At 26.5% G+C, this 26,404-nt stretch overlaps 1 protein-coding gene across 2 annotated transcripts in view; it reads right to left on the reverse strand.

Moving 5' to 3' along the window:
- Positions 1-2,065: 2,065 nt before the first annotated feature.
- Positions 2,066-26,404, reverse strand: part of LOC103577870 (uncharacterized) — a 63,653-nt gene continuing 39,314 nt past the window's right edge. Inside the window, exons 2-7 of one of the 2 annotated variants that reach the window (XM_053738739.1) lie at positions 19,926-20,057; positions 10,288-10,565; positions 9,351-9,570; positions 4,766-4,949; positions 2,703-2,845; positions 2,066-2,242 (exon numbers count right to left, since the gene is read on the reverse strand). In XM_053738739.1, coding sequence (XP_053594714.1) covers positions 2,133-2,242; positions 2,703-2,845; positions 4,766-4,949; positions 9,351-9,570; positions 10,288-10,565; positions 19,926-19,992 — 1,002 coding nt within the window. In that variant the 5' untranslated portion in view covers positions 19,993-20,057 and the 3' untranslated portion in view covers positions 2,066-2,132. Of the gene's footprint in view, positions 2,246-2,702; positions 2,846-4,765; positions 4,950-9,350; positions 9,571-10,287; positions 10,566-19,925; positions 20,058-26,404 lie in introns of both variants that reach the window. The other variant, XM_053738734.1, reaches the window with a different exon arrangement.

Here is a 26,404-nt window from a genome sequence, read left to right on the forward strand (position 1 = left end):
TGTACGATCAAAAATACAGCTAAATTCTCGTTTATTCGGTTGAGAAAACCTTTGCCATGACCACTGCTCCTTTCACGTCATTACGATTTTTCTCTTTCTATAAAATATTTTTTTCTTCTGATAAATAAAAAATAAAATTTTTATATACCTACACTATTGTCTGATACAGATGAAAGAGGTTTAAAAATAATACAACTCATGTCTATTTCTAGTTTAAACTCTTTGCGAGATAACCGCCGCAATAGGACAATTTATTTTATATCTATGTCAGATTATTTTTTATCTTCAATTTATAAAACAAATGTCTAATCATTTTTTTTTCTTTTTCATCATATATATATATATTTTTTTTTAAATAACATGAGATTAAAAATTTTTTCATTTAAATTGGTTGCGACTGCAGTTATGAGAGAAAAAATTTATGCACATTATTTTATTCTACGCCGAGTTACTTTTTTCCGTAATAACCATTTCTAGGCAATAGTGTCTTTGCAACTTGTCTTGGAAAAAAAAAAAATATCCATGTATATATTTTATACATCTACATACGTTTTATAATACAGTTAAATTTTTATAAAATATTATTTTTTATTTATTTTTTTTTTATTAAATAAATAAATAAATCAGATTACTTATAAACATTTAGAGTACTTTAAATTTAATACATTACATATACAACATTAAATTGTTTGCAAGCATGCTTTTAATTATATGTTTTTATATAATTCTGTCGGTATTTAAAACTAATAAAAAGTATAACAAATAATTGGCCTCATCTTTTATTAATCATAAAAAAAAGTAATATTATTTTTTTACACTTAATATTGACCATAACTAGAGTAAATTTAATCACTTTTGTTAAATTTTTATGATCTAAATACATATATTCATTACGATATAACTAATTGAATTATACTAATTATTAATATAAATTAAACATTTTAATAAAATGTGTTCTTGTAATTAAAATATACTAATTTATAATATGGAATGTTTAGTAATTTTTAAACTTATAAATGTTTTTTTTTTTTTTTTTTTTTTTTTTTTTGAAATTGCCGTGAACAAGTATTAATAGTATATAGATCGAGTTATTAGACGGAAAAATATAGCAACATTAATGTCAAAAAGTTTTTAATCTTGTGAAACAAAGTTGGGATCAATTTCCGGATTGGAAGCTGCCGTTTTTCCAACTGTCTTACCATATTCCCACGTCTTGATAATATTTTTATCTTAAAACATAAAAATTCTTTAGTCTATACTATAATTTTTTTTTTCTCTATTTTTTTTATCGCCAACACTCATATCTGTATTCATCCGCCGATTTCTCGTAAAATATATAAAATATAATATTTATCATTCACCGACTTGCTTATATTTTCGTTTATCATAAATTTAATACATAAATATATAACTTGTTTATAACTTACCCTCATAAATAAATTACACCACTAAGATATTATTTCCAAATTCATGTTTATTAATTTACTTTTTATTTAATGATAATAATAATAATAAAATTGATTATTATTATTATTTATTACAAATAAGAACAATTTCATCGTCTATTATCACCATTTTTTTTCTTATTCTTATCATTCATTAAATATTAATTAACTATAAATTATTTACAATATGTATACAACTCAGGGCAGTGGAATGAAATAATTATTAATTATTATTTTAAAAATAATATTAATAATTACTCAATAACTAAAAATAATAATAATAATAATAATAATAATAATAATAATAGTAATTGAATTTCATAAATTTATAAAATTACCTTTTATTTTTACAATAAACTGACGAATCCTGTTAACTGTCGCTTTAGTACAAATTAATTAATTAATTAGTATATATTTTAGTTGTTATTATTATTATTATTATTATTATTATTATTATTATTATTATTATTATTATTATTATAAATGTCCAGGACGTTTATTTTGAAATATTTGTCTTTTTATTAAACACTCGGTGCTTGGATAATAAAAAAAAATATTCACTGTTATCATAATCATTATCACGCTGACACAAATTTATTCAGCGTCAGGATTTTTTCACATTAAACATCTTTAAATAATAATAATAATTAATGTTGTTTTTGTTATAGGAGTATCTTATGAGTATCTTCATCTCAGTACAAGCAGTTGATTTAGGATGAACCCAAGTAAAATAATAAAATAGATGGTGTTATTTATTATCATGTTTGCTGTGCCATGATGCAACTCAGCTAGACTTTCTCCTGAAACAAAGAGGCTCACTCAAACATTTAATTAATTATTTAAATCTACTGGGTAATTGTTTAATCAAGGGTCTGTTTTATTCTCAAGAGCAAATAGTACAGGGGTTAATTGTCTTTATTTAAAATTAAAATCAGTCGACAAATAAAAATTAAATCTGGTAGAAAAAATCAAATGGAATAGATAAATTTAATATTTATTTTGAAATAAAAGAGATGACTGAGAGAGCTGTTAAGTCAAGGGTCCTTGTAATGGACAAAGTGATTGTTAGCAAGGGGTTGAAACCCTCTTGAAAACATACCTTGTATTCTCATTCAAACGGACAAGTGCTAACCTTTGACTTGGATGGAAGTATTATTGTTATTGCTATTTCTTTTTTTTTTTTTTTTCGGTGTTTTTTATTATCATTGTGTAAATAATGTCATAGAATACAGAAATAAAAATAAAAATAATTCTCACCGTTAAGCACGTGAACGTGAACAGTCGCAGGTTGATCTGGCATAGTAGTTAGTACACAGGTGTAATTACCACTGTCAGTTGGTCCCACTTTAGCTATACTCAGGGTCGAGTTGGCTCCAACATCCATCAAATCTGTTTTTACACTATATAAATAAATATATAAAAATATAGTTAGTTGATATAATTAAAAGATTAAATAGTGGGAATAAAAATATGGTATAAAGTATAATAAAAATGTAACCAGAGTCCTAATGATCAAATCTTGATAGTTTTTCTTAAAACTTAAAAATTATTATTTTTTATTGTTAAAACTTTAATTGGAAAACTTTTTCTCACAATTTATCCATTAATTATCTACAAGTGGGTTGATTACGGTTTCCTTACGGCTGTTGTTAAATAATCCACTATTTTCATTCGCTCATTCGCCTCTACTTACTAAATACTTTGTTTGTTCTATAATAAACTTTTGTATAGTACTTTGTATTGTTAAAACTTGTTACTTAAATTTATTTATCTAAAAATACAAAATAATTTTTTGATAATATGTTAATCTATTGTATTTTGTATTTTGTGTATGTTTATTGAACTTGTAGATAATTCGATCAGCATATAGTTTACAAACCGAGTATGAACCTACAGTAACGAACCACTTGTGTGTTCTGTACATGTCTCAATGAGTGCTTTCTGAATTACAATTTATAATTTTAACCTCTATACTTGATTTTTAAAAAAAATAATTAAAAAATACGTGTTTTTATTGGGGTAAATAAAAATAATAAATGTAGTTAAATGTTTTTTAAGGTATAAAGTTAAACCAAAGAAAGTCTCTTAAAGTTTAAGACAATCGGATGCGGAGCTTTTAACTTTGGCTCATTAAGTAAATTAGTCGAGGGCAATTTTTCTTCTTGATAACATTTGTAGTTTATTATTTTTTATTTTTTTCCCTTTCTATTTACCGCTCTCTCAAGCTCAAGACGCTTTAATTACTTACATTTAATTTAAACTACATTTCATTTTTTACATTATTTTTATTAAAATATCTATATAGCTTGTTAAATACATACATATATTTTCTAAATTCAAGAGATTTTTTAAAAATAATAAATATTAAAGTTGTTTTTATAGAAAAACAAAATTAAAAGTGATCATGAAATAAGGTCAATGACGATAGTAGGATATAAGGTTGTAAGGTTGTAGATTTTAGATCATAAAAGAGAAATGTTGAGAATTATTCAAGTGAAACCTTGTTCGACTAACAATAACCAAGAGTTTCGTTTGCTGAAAGGCAACTCGTTAACCCTTATATATATATATATATATATATATATATATATAACTTTATTTTCACTTGTCCAAAAACTCGAATTGTTATCCTGCAACGGTACCAACAAAAATCTACTTTATATTACCACAAGATCGAGATATTTTAACTATCTTTACTCCTAATACATTTATATTACTGTACTACGGCAGAGTGTTTATATAGTCATAACTACATGTCCACGACCGATTCGAATTTTGAATTTTTAATACCAAACCTACAACTCCTAATATTAGATTTGTTTTTTATCCGACTACTAAATGGTTTAATTAAAAATATTTAACTTTAGCTGATAAGTGATAAGAAATATATTATATTTAGTAATAAATAACTTTAATAAAATAAAAAAGTTGACCTGAGAACATTTCTTTATAATAAACACTATTAAGAATGGAAAAGTTTTGCAATGTAAAATAGTAAGAACATGGAATTCGAAACACAACAGTACTTTCGTGTGTATATTTGAGACGAACAATGTAGTAACTTTATTTGAATGCAATTGCCATTTTACGGCGTTGAAGAAAATTTAGTATTGAAAGTCCTGAAAGACGAAGGAAAGGGGAATGCCAATTTAGACACCAAAGTCCTTCTGACAGACCATTTTCAGTTTAATTAACTATTTATATATTTATTTTCTGATACGAATGCTACGATATTGAACCTTTTAAAATTTTCGTTAACAATGTAAATAAATGTGTAAGCAAAGTAAACTTGTAACTTGTATAAAAATAATTTAGTTTACCTAATACCCCCTCTGGTTGTGTCGTAGTTTAAGATCCGGTTGCCATGCAGCCACTGAACTACGCTGTACTGAACTTGCATTGCCATGTGTCGGACAACACACAACAATTCAATAGTACTGTCAGCTTCATAGTATTTGTCTCTCAATGGGTCACCCGCAGCGTCTACTATTTGCACTGAAGGCGCTGAAATCAATTAATACGTTATTTGTAATACGTTACACAAAGCACTACTGATTTTAATAATCCGACAACTCAATAGTATTGGAAAACTGGAATATATATATATATATATATAAATCTAACTTGGGGACTTTAACATATAAATTTATATATATTATTGTTATTTACTTTTTTCGACTGTAATACCTTGTGAGTTGTATTGCTGAGAGTGATGTTCCTAGGAGCAATACGTTATACATATTTAGATCAGGGAAAAATTGAATAGAATAAATTTGGAAACATTCAAAAGAGATCAAACATAAAACATTGCTGAGGTGAAATTCTCTGAAAATCTCTCGTGGGAGAAGGAAAAAAAGCTGTGACCGGGATTCACCCTCTGACTTAACATGAGATGCTTTTTCCTTCGTCAAAAGTATCTTCTTTTTGGCTGCTGCTTTTTTTTTATATCCATTCCTTGGTTTTTTGTTTTTCTTCCGTTTTTTTTTCTCACACTCCCAGAGGAACCGGTGATCCGGCGTCTATCCCAGTCACAGGTGCATAAAGTTTCACCGGCTCTAGCCAAGTCGCGAAAAAGTTTTGTCTCCGAGCTTTCTTCTGAAGCCATGGAGAGAACAAACTATCCCTGTAGCAAGCATCCACCACCCTGCACCGCCCTACTAGTAGCCATCTGACCTCAATCAAGTACTTTTATCTCGGTATAGACCTATAGAGGACCAAAGTCGTCGACAAGGCTTTTCCAATATTGATCCTACTTTGTTAAGTACAAGTATAAGCGACTGAATAACCACTCATTTTTTTATTACCACCCATTACCCTTGCAGAAAGTGATTGATGTTTATTATATACTTATCATCCATAACTATTTTATTTTATTTGATAATATAGAAAGATCACAGCAAATAAAGTCTTGCTAAATATTTCAATACTTATTTTATATTATTTTTCATTTCTTACGTCCCAAGAATACGATGCGAAAGGTATGACTCATAAATATGTAGAAAGTGTCCTCGGGAACTTGCGTTCTTCACCAGCAAAGAATATTTCCATCCTATTTTATCTTTCGTCGAGTTAGCTTTCATCACTATTTTCTTTATTTTCACTCAACCGTACATATATATCTATATGTTTATATTTATAGATAGATAGATAGTAGTTGTAGTTCTCGATTCACGATTTTCATGAAATGCATTTAGATCCTTTAAATTCCACAACTACATCCCTGTCATCCTCAATATTCCATCTTATTCTCTCTTTGCTCTTATTGTTCATATTAACAGCAGTCTACTGACTGAATATTTTATTAGATTGCTTTCTTTTTGTTTATATTTAATCTTAGTAAAATTTATTGTCTCTTTAAAGAATTTGAAATAATTTTTTATTTTTTTTTTTTGGTTTTGTTTTTTCTGTTTGTTTGGGTTGCTTTATTTATTTTATTATCAACGGATAACTTGAAGAATAAATAAATGATAAAATAAATGAATAAAATTACCACATACATATTTCATAAGATAACTTTATCTCAAAAGATTTTTTGTATCACGTGGACTAGTGGAGCTAAAAAGGATTATGTTAACATTTAATCCTAGATAAACTTGATAATCTTTAAGGAATTACATTGGTATTTAAGATACAGTAGTCTCTACAGAAAGATTATAGTTGGGGAAAAGATTTTTTTTTAAGTTTTTCTGTTGATTCTAATAAAAAATAAAAAAAAATTTTTTGTTTTTTCTAACTGCATAAGCTATGTGTATTTGAAATAATAATTTTTTTTTTGCATACTTGCGTTAGCGTTTTTACGGATGTTCAAATGCCGACTCAGCAGTATAATAAATTAGAAAGATTATAAAGAAAGAATTCGGTCCTGTTTTACCCAAAGTCTGCGTTGCAGCTTTCATAGTTTGATACATGGAACTTGCTATCATTTAAAAGATAAATAAAAAATGTTGATCTATATTATATATGTATTGTATTAATTAATTAGCTATGAGTTATAATTATTGTTATTGTTAAAGGTGTAATGTAAATAAATAAAAGATGAAATGAATTTATTTCAGTTGATCTCGCATTTCATTAAGCATGAATAAGAAAGTTTTCTTGATAACAACTTACGTAAGTTTCAATTACCTACTAAATTTCATGTAAATTTAATTATTCATGTTACTCTCTTGAGATATTACTTGAAACACTAAACAACTTCAAACAACATTAATGTACATTGCATTAAAACATTTATTCTATAAATATTGCATAAGATACTAAAGAGTACTGAATTTAATGTCTGTCATTAAAATATTATTACTTAAATTTTTAAAATTTATTAAATTGCAGTAAATAAATTTTTAACCTCAAAATTACATTATTTATTAATTGTGGATTATTTTCATCATAATCATTTTTATATTAACTACTAAAAATATATTTTTATTATGATGAGCACGTAAAAATTGCAAATGACGGCTAATAATCATGGTGTGCGACCATTTTTCAAAAACTCAAGTTCCACCTCATCAATTTATGACTCGATTAATAATTCATACGACAAACTAAGAATACTCTGAAAATAAATTATGTTTTGTAAAAAAAAAAAAAATTGACCTAATTAATTGAAACTTTTTTATTTTTTTCACAGTATATATTTAAATTCCTTTTCTGTAAAATATCAAAGATTTTTAATTGCTTCATTTAAAAGGTTAACTTAATTATTCGTTGGTTCTTTATTTCATATCTCTCTTGTATGTCAAAGTAAAGTATAAGGTTTTTTTTTGTTATATATAAATATATGTGTGTATGTATATACATATATTTTATATTTAAGTCTTAATAATTCAAAATTTTTTAATATATGCCTCTTTATTATTCAACTCTCGTTGCGACGCATAATTTCTCGTTGGAAGCTTCGCGTAATTTCTCAGAGACTCGTCTTTACTCACCGCAGTCTGCAATTATGGAAGCTTCTCGCATTCTTCCCGTTTGTTCTATTCCGCCAATTTTTCTTTATTGCATTTTCTCTATTTCATCCTCGTTTCTCTTAATTAATACAACCACACAATGTAAACATCTTTTTATTGTTGTTATTATTATTATTATTATTGTTGTAAAGAGAAAAAAATATATATAAATATATTGATAGAAAAAGTAATACAGATAGTTATTTATTTATTATTTTTTTTTCTTTTCAATTATATACATTTTAAATTAGTATAAATAAAAATAACTTATTTTTATTATTTTTAAAGGTACAGGGGCATAAAAATGTTTTTGGTTATTTATTCTATCTCGTGGGTGAAATTAACCGACTAGTACATTTTCTCATCCGTACAAACTTTTTAGAATAAAAAAAAAATCAATGAATAAATAAATAAATAATAAAAATGTTTTTTTGATATAATAGACAATTGTATTTTTTTATATAAATCTTTAATAAATGATTCTTTAAGTATTCATAGTCACATTTTTTTTTTATCTCGGAAAGTCGATTTATTGATGAATGAAATTTATTTTTAAGTAAAAGAGAAAAAATATAAATTGAGCATTAGAGTAGATCTGATGATATTTGAATTTTTTTATTATCATGATAAATCGTCGAGTGTCGGGTAAGATCGATATGGGTGGATATTTGCCAGTAGCTTGAGAATCATTGAGTCTAATGCAATCCCATCGGACCACTCAACGAAATCAAGTTTCAAACGCTTCCATTTCTCACGTGTGCTGCGTGCTTGATCGTTCTCCTAACGCTACTGCAACGTCAATTATTCTGCCAAGTAATTCCGTAACTTTGACAATCAAGGGGAGAAATAGCCAAAAATAAAAAAATACCTATTGACTATAAATCGGCTGTTTAATTGTTTAACTCGAATTCATTTTCCACTATAAATAATATTCAATTTTTTTAATTATTTTTTCATTGATGTTAATTTAATCTTTATGCCAAAGATAAAACGTTAAGCTATTACTTACGATGAAGTTTTTTTTTTTTTCTTCATTTTACTCGCCATGATTTAAAAAATATTCTTGTGAGATTTTAAGGGAAGATTAAAGGTGAATAAAGTCTAATCAAGATACCAACAAATTTATGAACTTGCCAATTAATTTAGTGCTTGCTAAGATATAAAAAAATGTATTTGAAATAAGTAATTATCGTTTAATAGTTTTAAAGTTGTATATTACTTTCTATGACAGCTACTCAAATAAGTAAAATAATATCCTGACTGTAGTAAAAGCTATTGATCCATTATTTGTTCACATATGTATATGTTTGTACATGATGGATAAATATTGCAGTGAAATTCGTAAAAGGGATTGAAAATAAATTAAAAAAAAAAACAGGAAAAACTAAATTCAATAATAAATAAAAAGAATTCAATAGAGTGTATTAAAGTTAAAAAAAAAATAAAGGAAACTTACCATTAATATGAAGATTTACATAAATATTTTTTGGTGGATGAGTGCTTATTTGACACTCGTACTGACCCTCGTCACTACTATTAACATTTCGAATTTTTAATCGCCAATTATCTGGATACTGAAATTCAACAGAGTAACGCGAATCACCAGTGTACGTTTGCTGACCATACGTGAGTAATGTCATCTTTTCACCATCTTCATGTCTTCGTATCCATGAAACCTGAAATAATCAAAATAATAATAATAATAATAATAATGAATTTTTTTTTTTTTTTTTTTTTTTTCAGGGGATTAAACAGATTGCTCTGATGAATATCAATGAAAGTACATTTAACGGATTTAAAATGACAAAGTAGAAATAAAATGTTAAAATGAATGGTAATGCATCTAGAATTATAGGGATAATCGTGTTTGATTGGAACAATTGACTACCAGACTACCAGAGTAGATTGTACAGAGTATAGAGTGTATATATATATATATAGATAGAGAGTAGTGTGTAGTTTAACTAAACTCGTCAATGGCGAGGCCATTTATTGAGGTAACTCTAGTATTGGACGATATGTGCAATGTTGTTCTCGTAGAGCTTCATTGGACAACCGAAATACCAACACCTCTTCTACGTGAGAGGATTCCATTGAACCAACGAACGACTGATGCACGACATTATCCAATAAACAAAGAACAATCGTATTGAGAGTTGAGTTTAGTATATATATATATATTTATAAATGCGTTCATGTCCGTTTTCTGTTTTCCGTTTACCGTTTACCGTTTACCGTTTTCCGGTTTCATGCTTGTATTGCTTATTTGTACCATTAAATGCACTTACGTCTATTTCATTTGTTTTAAACATGTTGAGCCATTTATGGTTTATTGTTAATGATAAAAAATAAAAAATAGTTTTAGATAAAATAAATTAGTATATAATACTAACAGTTTTGCCTTGTAGCAGAGATATTTTGCAGTCTAAAATTACAGTTGCACCAGCTTGAGCAGTGACATTCTGGCTTTCACCCTCAAATTGAGGTCCCCACCGATTATCTCTGTGATGTTGATGTTTATTTAGCGTGCTGTGAATATCAAATATGTAGTTCAACATCGGTGAGTCAGTTGGCATCGAGCGTTTCGCTGTTGTTCCTTTCGTTGCTTTTGTTGCTTTCGTTGATGGTGTGCTTGATGTTGTAATGAGCTCCCTTGTTGATAAATCTGTAACTGCAGTTAACGTGTTATTAATATCATTAACATATCAGCATCAAAATTACTTGCACTTTTTATTTTATTCACCAATAATTTAAACTTTCGTTATTTTATTAAATATTATTATTATTATAAAAGTTAATTGAAATAGATTGAAATTCACAATACTGAAATACTAAAATTATAACATTTAGATGTAGATCGTTTACGTTTACGTTTTTTTAAATATTTAAAACATTTTAAATTATCATTATATAAATAATTATCGCAAGTTTTATAAAATAATATTTTCATTTAATTTCTTGCACTATGTTTAGTATATATCTATATATATATATATATATAGATTTAGATAAATGTACCCTCTTTATTTTCTCATTAAGATTAAAACTTGAACTTGATTGTGTTCGTTCATCATTGTCTATTTTGACGAGATTAACGAGCGATTTTCTTTAGTAGAAACTTTTTAAGAAGAAATAAATTAAATGCGAATAAAGAACTTTTTTACTCTTTTATAAAAACTATCTCTTTTACTCATACAAATTTTTCTTTTATTACTATTTTATATTTCTATAATTATTCATGTCAAAATGAATGTTTTTTCATCTATAAATATATATATATTAAAAGTAAAATGGTCAATTTAATTTAATGTGGGGATAAAAACAACTTGGAAAATATTTTAAATTCGATGAAATCCTTCGTCTATTGTACTTGTAATAATATCGTAACCCAATAATACAATAGCTTCTGTTGTTCTTACCTCAGAAACCTTTTCCAGTTTAGTAATACCGTCGGCAACTTTGTCAAACTTTTATATTCACACATGACTGTTTTGTAACGACTTTAAATAATAATAATATAAAAGAGAAAAATAAAATTATTATGACAATACAATAATCAAAATAAATAAATAAAATTACTGAGCTCCGAAGTTATGAGAATTGTGTTTATTTTTTTTTCGTTTGAATTTATTGGAAAATTATTTTTAGTCCAAATTCTTCTTCCTTTATACTTTTTTTCATTTTATTTAAGATAGAACAATTTATGAGGACATTAAAATCTCGTTGGAAGAATAAAAAACATTATGAGTTTGAATGTTAAAAATAAATAAATTAAACAGTCAAAATGCATCATCATGACACAAGACTCGATGGCTCAAGGTACTCATATTTAAATTTAATAATTTATAAAATGAAAATAGTTTACAGAAGGCAATGTAACAAAAAATTAGCTAAAAAATTTAAAAAGAATCGGTACATGATTATTTTTTATTTTAAATTTTATATCTTCTTCAAGTATCAACTTTTACTGCCAGTGGTTATAACCGTGTACATTAGGGAGCAATCGCAATCATTGTGCATTCAAGTTTTTTTCTTTAAATACGTTAAATCTTTATTTATATTCTTAGTTTCTTTTTTTTTCTTTTACGTGTGTAAATAACAGGAAATATTTTTGTCAGGAATAGAAATAATTTGAGGTAAGAAACAATGAGAAAATATGAAAACAACAAAGTTATGAGAAGTAAGAATAAACGGGAACTTTAAGGTATAAATGGAAGTAAAATGAAACATTTAAGTTCACTACTCGGTTTAAAATCTTCCAAAACGACGAAACGTTTATTCACGAGTGAACACAAACTCACACCCACGCACATACAATTATACTGTGCAGTATAGAGACAAAAGGAACTTATGAAATTATTCAGTTTGCAGCGCTACTCCAAAAGTCTATATATGGAACAAGAAAATCATTCAATTGTGATATCTGATGGTGTTTTAGTACAATTAAGAAAATCTTTTCACTACATTATCACATCACATGCTTTTATACTTGCATTTACTCGAAAAAATGTTTAACAATAATATCTCATAGAAGAAGTATAGTTATTAATTATCTTAAATACCTCTGATCGATAAACTGTTTTGTTTAAATTATGAATATTAATGTAACTGTAGGGAATTAATTTTTGCATTGTTTACTGGCTATGTTTTCGATGGAATACTAAAAAAAAAAAATATTTACTAGCAATAATAATAATAATAATAATAATAATAATAATAATAAGAAAAAAAGTTTTGTGATGAATATGTAAATTGTACTTTACTCATGTTTTAAATATTCACGTCCTTTTATAATGATTATGATATATATTTTTTAATATTATTTAAAATAAAATGAATATTTATCCAGCGTGAATAACTTAACGTTGAGTAATTCAAATAAAATTTATAAGTCACACAACCACATTTTGTCGCCCGGAATTTTCATTCCCACTAGTCTAAAAACTCTTTTCACTTCGGGGTCTTTATTCTGCTCTGCCCTTGTACACTTTGTTTCCAAGAACATTTTTTTTTACTTTACTTGAGTTTATTTTTTATTTTTTTTTCTGAATTTTCTTGCTTGTGGAAAAATTTCTATCTCTGTTCAAGAGAAAAGTAACTTATAAAAATTCTACAAGTACCATCCAAACCGTGTTCCGGTTGCCGATGCGTGTAACTTTTTTTCCCTTCGAGTCCATTCTTCATCCCCGGTTTTAGGGTGTACCTTTCTGGGAACACGCAAATCATTATCATATTGACATTAGGTTACCTCATGTGTTTTTTTTTCCTTTCCTTTCCTTTTCTACTTTTTCTTTTCCTGTCTTATCCAGGATTTAATATTTTAAACTATTTAGTCTCAAACTTTTCTACCTATCCAATAAATTTTTTTTTTATTTATTTTTATATTCATGTAAAAAAATTTTTCTCTTCCAAGTAGAAAATGTATTTACGTTATATGTATTAATTTTTTTTTTTTTTTTACATTAATAAAAAAAAGTTATACTTTTATTTAGTCTTTTTATATTATTCAATATTTTTTTTTTTTTATATTTTTTTACTAGCAACAGAAGTAAGCATTAGAATTAAAAACAAGGGGTTAAAATGCCTGAGGCTCTACAAAGTTTGAATCCATCGTATCAAAGTTTATTTGCTAGCGGCATCTCTTGTTTTTATATTATTTATTTATACGTTTTTTTTTTTTTTTTTTTTTTTTTTACATTGTTAAAGTTACGTGAGTTTTAATTGACCTGGATTTTATCTCAGAGCATATTTTTTTTTTTTTTAGTCCTAAAATGAGATATAAGCCGGTTAGATTGAAAATGTATCATCTATATTTAGAAAAATATTTTATAAATATTATATGGATATTTATGTATCACAAGAGAGAGTTTTATATGTTAAATAAAAGTGAAATTTATTGTATCATTGAAGAAAAATATAAAATTTAATATTAGATTACTTTTCGATTTTGCCGTAAAAAAATATTTCAAAAGAGACAAACTAATTTGGCAGTATTTTCTGGCCCGTAAAGGTGCCTTCTTTTCTTACCTCTACTTGAGCTCGTCAACCGTGAGATTGTCCCGAGTATTTGTTGAAGCTGTCGTGTTTATTGGATTACTTTTTTTTTATAATTTTTTTTCCGGAACAGGTGTTTCGTCAATAAATATATCATATTTAATCATGTTTACACAATAAAAAATGATAATAAAAAAAAAAAATATTTATACTTTTTACAAATTATTTACTTTTTTTCTTTACCTTTAAATACATAAATAATTTATTAGCAGTTGAAATCAATACTAATTAGTTAATTAATTCACAATAATTCACTCAATATTTTATGAATAAATGAAAATTTTAATGATAAAAAAATAAGAGACATTAGAGCTATTTCTACTAGCTACTTTTTTTTTTTTTTCTTTTTTATCTCAATCCTCCTGAGTAAATTTAATATTGTATGATATTAAAAAAAATAAAAGTACGAGTCTGCTCTTACACAATAATAAATAATTAATGGTTTTCTTTTTATAGTATGTCCATATAATGGAACACTTATTATATCGCATGAATGTTCGTTTATAAATGAAATAACTTTTTCAAAGCTACAGAGAAATCTAAATTTTTCACCAATTTTTTTTTTGGTTAGTTAAAACAGTATATGAATTTAAATTAGACATAAGGAAGATTATAATGAGCAACAAAATATGAAGTAAAGTTAATTTACTTTGATCCAAAGTTGATTTTATAATTTTTTATTTTCCCATACCTTGATTCCGAGTTTTATATATATATATATGTATTATACAATCATGTGTACTTCATGAAAACATAATTTATATGTCTATTTAAAAAAGTATCTCTATAAATCCTTTCTAATTACACACACCATCGCTCACACGCCAGAAAATAAAATTACGAATAAAAAATTTTTTACTTTTTTCTTCTCTCACTTTATCCTCACGAGTCTATTTGTAATATACTATTTTTTTTTTTAAATAAAGTGTGTGTGTGTGTGTGTGTGTGTGTGTGTGTGTGTCGATTCGTTACGGCTTTATTTTACGGTATATAAAATGAAATGTGCATACCCGCCAACCCATATTTGTGTATTTGTGTCAAACAAGTTGAAAAGCTGTCTCCAGGCGATTCACAAATGAATAAACTCGAAATTGAGGTGATACTTTTTTTTTTTCTTATATATTTGCTATCTCATTTTATCTATTATTTATTTTTTTTCTTTAATTAAATTTTTTGCAACTCGTAAAATAATGAACGCACGAAAAGAAAAAAATCAATATTATATATTTGTATTTAAAATTAATAATTATTCATTTAAACATTGTTATATATTTATGAATTATATTTTGATTCAGGAGTTGTATTTTATCGTATTGCGAATAACTTGAATTAATGAATGCAGCTTATTTGATGTTTTATTCATGTTTATGCATCGTCACTTTATCAACCGAAATCAGTGTTTTGATTACAAAAATTTTTCATATTTACTTTATTTATAATAATAGGTATTATAAATTAAGTGATGATATCGACATGAAAAAATAGCGAGCTGTTGATGGAAAAAATTCAGGACAAGAGGGTAAAAAAAAAAAAAAAAAGAATCAAGAGTAGGACAAACTTGGAAAAATAGTCTCTAAGGATATAGAAAGTAAAGAATGAGATAAATTTAGGTATTCCCTGGACTGGCGCCGGTGTAATTTCATTCTTTCCATCTTTTCCAAAGCCTTTTTGCTTAAAGAAATAAAATATAGAAACGAAAACGCGGGGAAGGCTTTCAAAAGAGATGGAAATAGAACTAAAAGTAAAAAAATGAGTGGGTGAAAACGAGTGAGTCAAGATGCAATTTCCGTGCCAAGGATTTTAGAGATATCTTTCTTCGACAACACACTGTGTCTCCAGGCACTTTTTTGGCCGTGAAACTACTTTTGGTTCATACTAGGTGCAGCAAGTAATAGACGAGACTTTATGCAATATTAATCATTATCTTTATTTTCTTCTTTACTTTCTTTTTATTTTATATCTTAGAAAATTTATTTTACAGATAAAATCATAGTCAATAACATAATTAAGAATTTATTTATAAATATATATCTACTTGAAAGATGTATCAATTCAAGTGTCTTTTATTAATATCGTTCAATCCCCTTATAGTCTAGTAAAGAGTGTCACAAAGTGGTTCAAAGTACAGGATTGAGCTGTTGTTGGAAAAACTTCAAGTATTATATTTATATATTTTATAAATAAATAAATAGAAAATCCTCTGTCTACTCAAAAGTATAATTGTTAATTATTTCGTTTCACTTTTAATAGATGAAATTATAAAATAATAATATGTCAGCAATGATGATGATGATGATAATAATAATAATAATAAAAGCAATGATAAGGTTATTCTAGCGAGTACATTGAAAATTATAGTCAGCAAATTGGAAAATTTATGTATCATTTCAAGTAAATAATGATGATTAAATTAACCTGAATACACATAATATAAATAGTATATGTTAGCTGGAGAAATCCAGAAACATGCCGTTTAACTAATTAACTCTCGTTAGACCATTGATATTTCTATTGACATCAATGAATATCAGTATTATCACATGTGCAAGCACACAAACTTTCATTTTATGTATATTTACATGAGATTTGTGAATTACACAGCTTAGAGAAACTTGATATTAAAATAAAAAAGATGTTGTTTTAACGTTGATACGCTGGACTCTAGAATGAGAATTCTACCATGATCTATCATATGATAAGAGGATACCGCAAGCATTAGATAATAATTTATCTCATGTCAAAATAAAAAGACTTTCTATACATAAGGGGCTGGTTTTTTTTACAAATTTGGCATATCCATGTTATACCCTTTTCATTCGCCTTGAAATATTATAATGCATCAAATTACTGAAAATCAATACAATTTTACGAACATTGAGAATAAATAATTATAATATATTCTTTAAAGTTTTTCTTTAGTCAGAGTTGGATCGATAATTGTTTTAGATTTTAATCGATCCAACAATTCAAGTTATAACTTTCTAGCAGACCCAAGATATACTGAGCAGGTATAAAATTTCAAAGTAACAAACCTCAATAAAGATAAGAGCTTTGAGTTAAATATAACCCGGAATCCGGCATATATTTATTACAATAGGGTTATACATTATTTTGTTATTATAAAAATTCTTAAATTTAAATAATTTAATATTATTTAAGGTCCTTAAATTTGAATAAGAAGGTAATAATCTAATAATGTATAGTATATATTTTTGACATTATATTACAATATTTTGTTTTCATTTATTAATTTTTTTTTTTTTTTTTTTTTTTTTTTGTGATTTCATAATTCGCGTATAGCAAATAATATCCAGTAAATATATGTACAGTGATTATATTTACGTATCTTTGTGTATAGTCATCTTGACGTCGTTTACATGAACTACTCCGGCGGGATAAGCGCAAACCTAGTTCCACCTCGAAACTCATCCATATTTATCTCGTCTCTTGGTTTAGTTTGGTTCACTCCTATATACACTCAACTTTACCCTATCCTGTCCTATCCTATCCTATCCTATCCTATCTTACTCTATCTCATACTTTCATTCCTTTTCAGAGTCACAACTAAACTCGGTTGGTTTCTACACTTCTATACCTGCATCAATTCGGTCCCACATGAATTCAACAAGTTTCAACCTATCCGCCAATACCCTGCCAAAGTTCTTTTCATGTCATCACATATGTCGTGTCATTGATACTCATACACAACATATATACATATATATAAATGCTTTATACGTTGCTTTTTTAGGACCACGACACTTTCATTATATCTACTGACATATTCTCGATGATACGTTATTAAAATATTTTTTTTTTCCTTTATAATTTCATTTGTATATATTGCTTCATCTACTCATTTAATATCATCATTTTTTTTTTTTTTTTTTTTTTTCAATACTCGAAAGAAAATAGATACCGATGGTTGGGATTTACATATCAAAAGTTCAATGTTAGTATAGAGATTTTTTTTTCTGTTGAAGCTTTTTCGTTTTTAATATAGCAGAAAAGTTTAGTGGATATGGGTGTTGCTGAAATTTCAAGTACATTCGATCGTTTAGTGTCCTAAATGTCTGGGACGCCCGTAAAATTCTATTTCCAACGAGTGGGCGTGTAGTCGATTACTTTTTAAAAATTTATACTTTTTCGTTAGCGTTAATACTGGAAAATTATTATCTATTAATTTAAAAATTAATAGATAAATAAATTCAATAAAATTGTATATTATATTAAACATATAATTACACACAATGTAAAAAAAAAATACAATAACAATAATGCAGTTGTAAAATAAATTTTATTATAAACAATAAAAACTAACAAACATTTTTTATTATACAACTTTAATTTATTTAATTATCTTTAAAATAACTTTCTTTACAATAAAGAAATACATCAAGTTAAATATTACATCATTTATGTTTATTGCATTTTTATGCCGCTCAGTCTTAAATTCTCAGACAGTATATACGTAGTGGTCAACGTTAACATTTTTTATTACCTACTAAATATCTGCAGTATTCACTACAATAACAATTTACAAAATTATAAATCGTTTTAGAAAAAATTAAACGAAAAAATATATATATTGTTTTTTTTTTTTAAGACTGTTACTTGCAGCAAAATAATTTGGCAAACTAAATAAAATCCTCGAGTTCTCTTTATAAAATTCTTTTGAGGTCTTTATTGAAGGATACTAATGCGCGGGAATAAAAAGAGCACCAGTATATATATATATATATAAGTAAATATAAGTAAGGTCACTGTACTTTCACTGTACAGTTGAAATAGAAGCGATTCATATACACGCAGTTCTCAGAAACAAAAGCTAGAGCAGAGCAGCCCCCATGATATGTTCTGAGTGCACACACACTATACTTATTTTTGGTAGAAACTAGAAACCTCTGGTAGCCATAAGTCTGTAGAGTTGGAAAAAAGGAAAAAAAAAGGGAAAAAAGTAACGGAACTGGCATAGATCCAGTTCCAGTTCAATTTTTACTTCTAGTATTATAGTAACGCAGTAGATAAATTTATCACCCTGATGACCTGATAGATGAACACACCCTTTTTTATAACCACTCTAACATTCTGATTCTTTTATTTTTTTCCCTCACAAAAATATGTTACGTTTACTTAAATAAAATTTAATTTTAGTTGAACTAAAATTAAAAAATTGATTATTATCATTTTATCTGCAAAAGTGTTAAATTATATTAAATCAAAGTGTATAAAAGAATTTATAATAATGTGGTCAGAGTTGATATACTATGACCTTATATTCCGATGACCGAGTTCTGTGCTACAAAGATATCACCATCGCGACTGAAGCATTTTGTGGAAAGCTTCTTGTGACAGTAAATGAACGTTTTCTTATTCCCGGTATAAGCGCTTTTCCCAGTGTTGTTATGTCTCATTCTCACTCTACATTTAGATGTATATACATATAACCCATGTGTGCGTGTAAAAACATTTATTTGCATAACATCCGATGTCAGCAATACCATAACTATGTCGTACAATGTCTGTAGTATGAAGATAAGACCGAAATGTCATTATATAAGTAATAAAGCCTCAGAATTATTAATTTTAGCTTCTCCATTTGCTTTTATACAAGATATATATTATAATAATTGGGGTTTATATTGATTTATTTAGAGCGTGTAGTCGTGCGTTTGTGGTAATTGAAGATTAAAGGAGTTTTAAGTGTCATGGTTAACATCCACCAAGACATGACACTTATACTGTACACTCTTGATCGAGTAGTCGGGATGTGAATACAGCATGTGTGTAAACTTAATTTGCATTAAATCCTAAGTGAATTCAGGACAGCATACACGGACTAACTCGGTAGACTGCTGTACTCATTGTCAGTACAGTTCTAGACTCTTGATAAAGATAGAGATAGAGATAGATATATTATATAGTCTTGTAAAGACGTACAAAGCGAGGATACATGTTGAAGGGTGAAAAGACGTACCTGTGTGGGATTGTGATGACGACAGCATAGCAAGGCACCAACACATCAGGAGCTCCTTACGCCACATGGCTATTCAAAGATTATTAATCTTATCTAGCCCCACCCACGAGTTTGTGGTGTTTGTTTACCCATCTGCAACACAAGATCAAAAAAAAATTAAATAAAATCGTATTAATAATCGTTAAATATTCATTGGTGAATCTATTTACAACGATGTGAGTTATCTACTTAAGTAGTTTAACCTTTTTTATGTCAGACATTAATTTAAACTTTTTATTTTTTAATGTAATTTTAATATTAAATCAGCATCGGATTGTTTTAATGTTATTAAGTTTTTTTGTTATTTTGTTTTTCCAACTACCGTGCGGTGTTTAATTTTTAAGTCTGAAGCTGCCAGGATTAACTTCCTAAACTTCACACCTCTGGTTTACGACTACCAGTCCACATTTTAATGAACCACCGCAAAGAGAAGGTAAACTGAGAAAAAAAAAATAATAAATTATAAACTGAAAATTAAATATTTAATAAAAAAATATTGAACATTATTTAAGAGATAAATCACCGACAGATGAAATTATTTTTATGTAAATTTTTAGTGTCAATAATAGTAGCTGTAAAAATAATACTATTAAAGTCACCTGTAGATAGAACGTAATTTTGTTTTATGTGACGCGTTACGTTTTATAGATGTATGATTTTTTGAGTCATATAGCAACGACAACTGTTATTTCTCATCAGCATCTGCTTTTATTTTTCTGCATTGTTATTTAAATTTTTTAATCCGTTATATATATTTATTATTATCTATGTCGATTTTTAGTAGTAATTATGCATACGTGATTGTAATTCGCGACGTTTAATATTGTGGTGATAACGTGGTACATTTAATTGTCATTACATATATCATATATGTCTATAGATAGACGTTTTACGTACGGTAATGTCAAAGGCCATCAATATTATAATGACTGAACGAAAACTAGGACACGTTCAAAATTACCAGCTTGTATTGTATTGTATATAAAGTTAAATCTCCAGCCGTATTGTGGAGTGGTTGGTTGGTTTGTTTCTAAAATCAAAATGAGGCACATCTAACAGTCCTGAAGAATAAGTTGTACAACAGTGAAACTGTGACTTGTAGTTTAAACTTAACAGCAAGGCTATTTCTAGTCGCTACATAAGTTCTCTGTAATTACGTCCGGTCTTAACGAGCTAAATTGAATGTCCAAGTCGCATGAGCTCTTTCAAACAGTTTCATACCTTAGATAAACTTATTTTTAAAAATAAATATATTATAAATGTCTAGGTAAATATTATAATAGAGAACGCAAATAAATAAATAAACAAATATACAAATATCAAGGCAAATAAATTTTAGCATTTTTGGCATAAATTCAACATCATCATAGCAAACAGACATTTTTCTCACTAATATTTAACCAGTTTTTTTTTTACAAATAAATTATTGTTTATATTGAATTTTAATTTTAAAAAGAAAGAAATTGAGTTGGAAAGTTTTGTTGTTGAGTTAATTAATAAGCCAAAGCGATAAAAATAAAAGAGTCTAGACAATTTTTGTTGTAAAAATAAAAAAATGAGTGAAAAAGACATTGAATAAATGAACAACAAACTACTAAACCCAAGAGCTTGTCGGAATCTATCTCGTTTATCTTAGCGCCATTACCTCTTTAGAGTTTATTTTATTTAAAAAAATAATTTTTCTTTTTTACTTTTTTTTGTTGTTGTTTTTACAATTTATTTAAGGTTTTTTTGTGTTAAGTCTGTGAAGAAGAGGAAGAATAAAGTTTGCTAATGTATAAGAGGGTACTTTGTTATTTTTGGTAAGCGTTCTTGACATGTGCGATTAGCTGCTATGTGGATCTTAAAATGGCCTCATTATTTTTTAATACTTTTCTTGCCTCATGGGTGCTGTGAGTAAACCTGTCGAGTAGAGAGTTGTGCTGGTTCCCTTGAATTCAATGAAAAGGTAAGTAGTTGAGTGTAAAGACCTTGTGGTTAACACACATCTATATATAAAACTTTTTTTAAAAAATATAACAGCACATTCTTTATTTTTATTTTTATAGAGCTTTCGTTACATCGAGAGGAAAGAAAAAAAAAAAACAAAAAAAAAAAAAATAAGCATTTTCTTTCAACTGATTTTTCAAAAACTTTTATGTTATAAATTGTCGTCAAAAATTTTTATTTGATATTTTTATTGAAACGCATAAACAATATACAAGAACGGAATTAAATTTTAAAATAAAGTTTTGTCATTTTATTTGAAAATGAATTCTTGAGATACGGTTAAATTTATTCAGCAGTAGCAATAGAAGGATAAAATGATTGAGGGGAAAGTGGAGAGGCTGAGTTTGAGTTTAAAATGAGACGGATTATTATTATAAAATTAAAATCGTCTGTAGTGAGTGAATAGGCAGGAGGCAAGTGCTTTTATAGTTGCATTGTTTTCCAAATCACGTTTCATTTCACCTCGTTCTCAATTTCATATCGTGAATAATCAAGCACCTGATTATACCTACACTTTAATCTTTACTTCATTATTTTTATATATTTTAAAATTTTATTGCATCAACTTTTTTATTTAGAAAAAAAAAAAATGTGACAAATAAGTGAAAATAAAATTATAATAAAAGTTAAATAGTTTTAAGAAGTTAATAACTGAAGATGGAACTAAAGAAAAAAAAAATGTAGTTTAATTCAAGTAGTCGGTATGTAGGTATGTAGGTATGTAGGGATGTAGGTATGTAAGTATGTAAGTTGTAAGGTAGAAATACCCAGTTTCATTGGACATGGTCTCAAGTTTTGAAATGTGACCATCTAGTTCGGTCAGTAGGGACTTGGTTAAAGTAGTTGCTGCAGGGCGTGGTTCTTGGACAACTCTCCTGCACCAACTATCGGGTTATTATTCATCACGGTGTTCTTGTTGAAAGAACATGATAAAGATATAGAATAACTTGATAGCAGTAGTAGTAGAAGTTGAAATATAGAATGGATACAAGGGATAGAATTGCACAGAATTAGTTTCAGGGTGTGAATGGTTCAAGCGTTGAGTTGACTATACTTTTACTATACTTTTACTATATTTTGGCCAGCTAGCCAGCTAGCCAGCTAGCCAGCTAGCTTACTACCTAGTTTTAATGAACTTTGCATAATGCTATTCACTGAATGTATTTTCGTTTACAAGAACTTTTAAGTATACTTTGGCTTAATGTTGGCACATTAATTTAACATAACTTTTACTTTTATTCTACGTCTAAATAATAAATTGTTTATTAATTGTTACATTTATTCTTGAATAAAAAAAAGTTTATCGATTAAAGCTTTAAAACTTTAGGTTTTGTGACAGTAGAAAATTTAGTTAAATATTTAAATTTATATATAGCTGTATTATTAGTGACAATAGTGTTGATCAAAAAGCAGTCTTCCGGAATAGGGACTGTGATTAATCCATTACATAACTATCAAAGTAGTTTGCACATCAAAAGGACATGAGCAATTTCTAGGGTAATCCAAAGCTCGCTATCTTAAAGGGAATTTAGTAGTTACAAGGGTGAACACAACATACTCTGTCATATGGCTCTCAATATCATTTCATATATAATTTAACATAAATACTATTTTTATTATTTAATTATAACATATATATTTTATTTTTTTTGTAATTATATTTATGAAGGATAATTTTAAGTGACAGATAAATAATTGATTGCACATTTAATATAACTTTTAAAGTTTATGTGACTTATATAAATTATATTTATAACTTGTACCAGGAGAACTTTGACAAGACAATCTTATCATGATGGTTGTGAGTTTTATTTAACGACATAACGCTAAAACTTGTATACTTTTTTTATTAGTTTATTAGATTAATATCAAAGTGTCGGAAGAAAATGTCCATTGTCTTATTTTATGCAATACCCTAGTTATAAATTTAATAATTAACTAAAACTATACTGACAATGCTTTTTAAATTTTTTTTTACCAAAAATATATAATTTATAATATAATGAACATATTGGAAATTTATAAAAATATAGTGTTCAGTGACATACTAGACAGTTTTAGGCGCCGTACCGACTCACCAAGTTGAAGATATCTTGGCACGGACTCGAGTTCTCAGCAGTTCTCAGTATGTCCGTGGGCGTCGACCAATCGATTCTTTTTATATAAATATATTTTTTTTTTTTTTTTTTTTTTTTAAATTTGTGAAATTTTTGAATTTCTCTAATACCAAAGTGCGTATATACTTTTTTTACATTTATTCTGCAGAACTGCATGTAGTAACAATATAGATAACAGTTAAAATAGATAAATTTTATTGAATAAATAAATTTTTGGGTAATTTAAAAATTTAATTTTACATTAAAATGCGGTTGTAACATGTCCAACTTTTTGTTATTCTTTTAATTAAATAAAATTACTTTTAAAAGAGAGTTAAATTTTTTTAAATTTTATTATAAAAAATAAAGCGCATCAAGTCTTTAAAATTATTCTGGCCAAGTAAACGCTTACAGCAGACCAGAGGTTGTAGTTTGAAATTTTTTGTTGTTGTTATTGTTACTGTAGCTGTACTGTAGCTGTATTGTATATGACGTGGTTTCTAATTATAGTGAAATGAATGCTGAGTTTACGTCACTACTTGGATATACTACTTGTATAATTAAAATTATTATGATTAAATCGTCTGTTAATTTAATTTTTATTATTTATTTTACAGTTGTTTTAATCTTCATTTTTTCTCATCAGGAAGCATTGAATTATTACATTAAGTTGTGACGTAATAAAAAACTTATTAAATTATAAATTATTATTTCTGTTTATCAAATTGATTTTTAATTAATTATTTGAAATTAAACGATAGTTTAAAGATTATTATTATTATTTAATTTATTCAAAAGTACAAGATAGAATATCTTTATGAAATAATAATGTTAAGAAAAGTTTAAATAAAAAAAAAAAAAAAAGAAAATTTGCAGAGAGCTTTAAAATAGAATATATAAATTTTCAAAGTGACATTAACGATACTGGTATGTATTTTAATAATGCCTCCTAGCGGATTTCAAGAATTGTCTCAATTCTTACAATTATGAGTTTAAATTTATTCATTGTAATTGCTATTTAAATTTTGTTTAAATTTAATTATTTACTTTTTATCAATTTAAAATCCTAAAAAAATAATTTTGTATAATTATTAATTTATGATGTTGAAACAGCTATTAAGCGTGAGTTATGCTTATGTTTGTAAAAAAAAAAAAAAAAAAAAATAATAATAAAAGGTAACAAGTACATAGAGAAAGAGCGATAAAGTTACTTGTAGATTAGTCAAGGTCTCGTTCGGTGATAAAAAAAAAGTGAGAAGAAAATGTCCGAGAAAAGATTGCTGCGGGGTGATTAAAATTACATGTTATTTTGTAGTACAGTGCACACAGTAGGTAAAATTAAATTGTACACCAGTTAGTTCGTAAAACTTGAACCTAAAAAAATTAACTTTGTGTTTTAAAATAAAAATAAAATAATGTTTCAGGTTACATTTTAATGTTAATTTAAAGACATTAGATACTATATTCTATGGCCCTCTCTTAGCATTTAAATTAATACAATTATTGTTTTGATAATTAAACAAATAATTCATTTATTAAAGAGAAAATACGAATTTATTGTCAACAATTATCTCTCCTATATTAGCTTACTGAAATTCATTTATGTACTAATAGTCATATATAATTCAAATTCAATATCTCTAGTATTTAAATAGAAATAAATATATATATATATAATTTCAGTATGTATATGCTGTAATTTTAGATGCAACTTATATATTGATTAAAAATTAAAACTTTTAGGAATAATATAAATTTAATAATTAAAACATAAATTTATTTAAAGGATATTACATGTGTGTATAAGTTTTATATGTTATTGGTATTTGATAGCGTTTCATTTCTATTTTATATTCACTAAACCGTAGGATTGGGCACTTTTAGAGTGAAGTACTTAATCCTCTTTCGAATTTAGAGCAGAGCTTAATTACTGAATTGCACCCGAAACTTTCCCATTTTCCAGCTCGTTTTCGATATATACATATATATGGATATGACTCGATTTTTCATCTTCTTCTTATTACTTTTTTTTTTTTTTTTTAATAATAAGATATTTGAGGTAAGAGACTATGCCGAGATTTTACTCTTAACTTGCTTTATGATCACAATCGTTATTTAATATGTACATAATTAATTTTATTTATCTCAAATATGTACATAAATAATTTAAATAAGATAAAAATTATAAAATGTTAAAATAATTATACTCGTTGTAGATTAATTATAAATTTATTGATGATTTTTGTATTGATAATAAAAAAAATTTGCATGCATATTTATAATTAACTTAGCATGTTATTCACTTAGTCTTATTCTTGTTAAATTTATACTTTTTCTTCTAACTGATTGACTATT

Source organism: Microplitis demolitor, chromosome 1 (genome assembly GCF_026212275.2).
Source record: "Microplitis demolitor isolate Queensland-Clemson2020A chromosome 1, iyMicDemo2.1a, whole genome shotgun sequence".
Lineage (NCBI taxonomy): Eukaryota > Metazoa > Arthropoda > Insecta > Hymenoptera > Braconidae > Microplitis > Microplitis demolitor.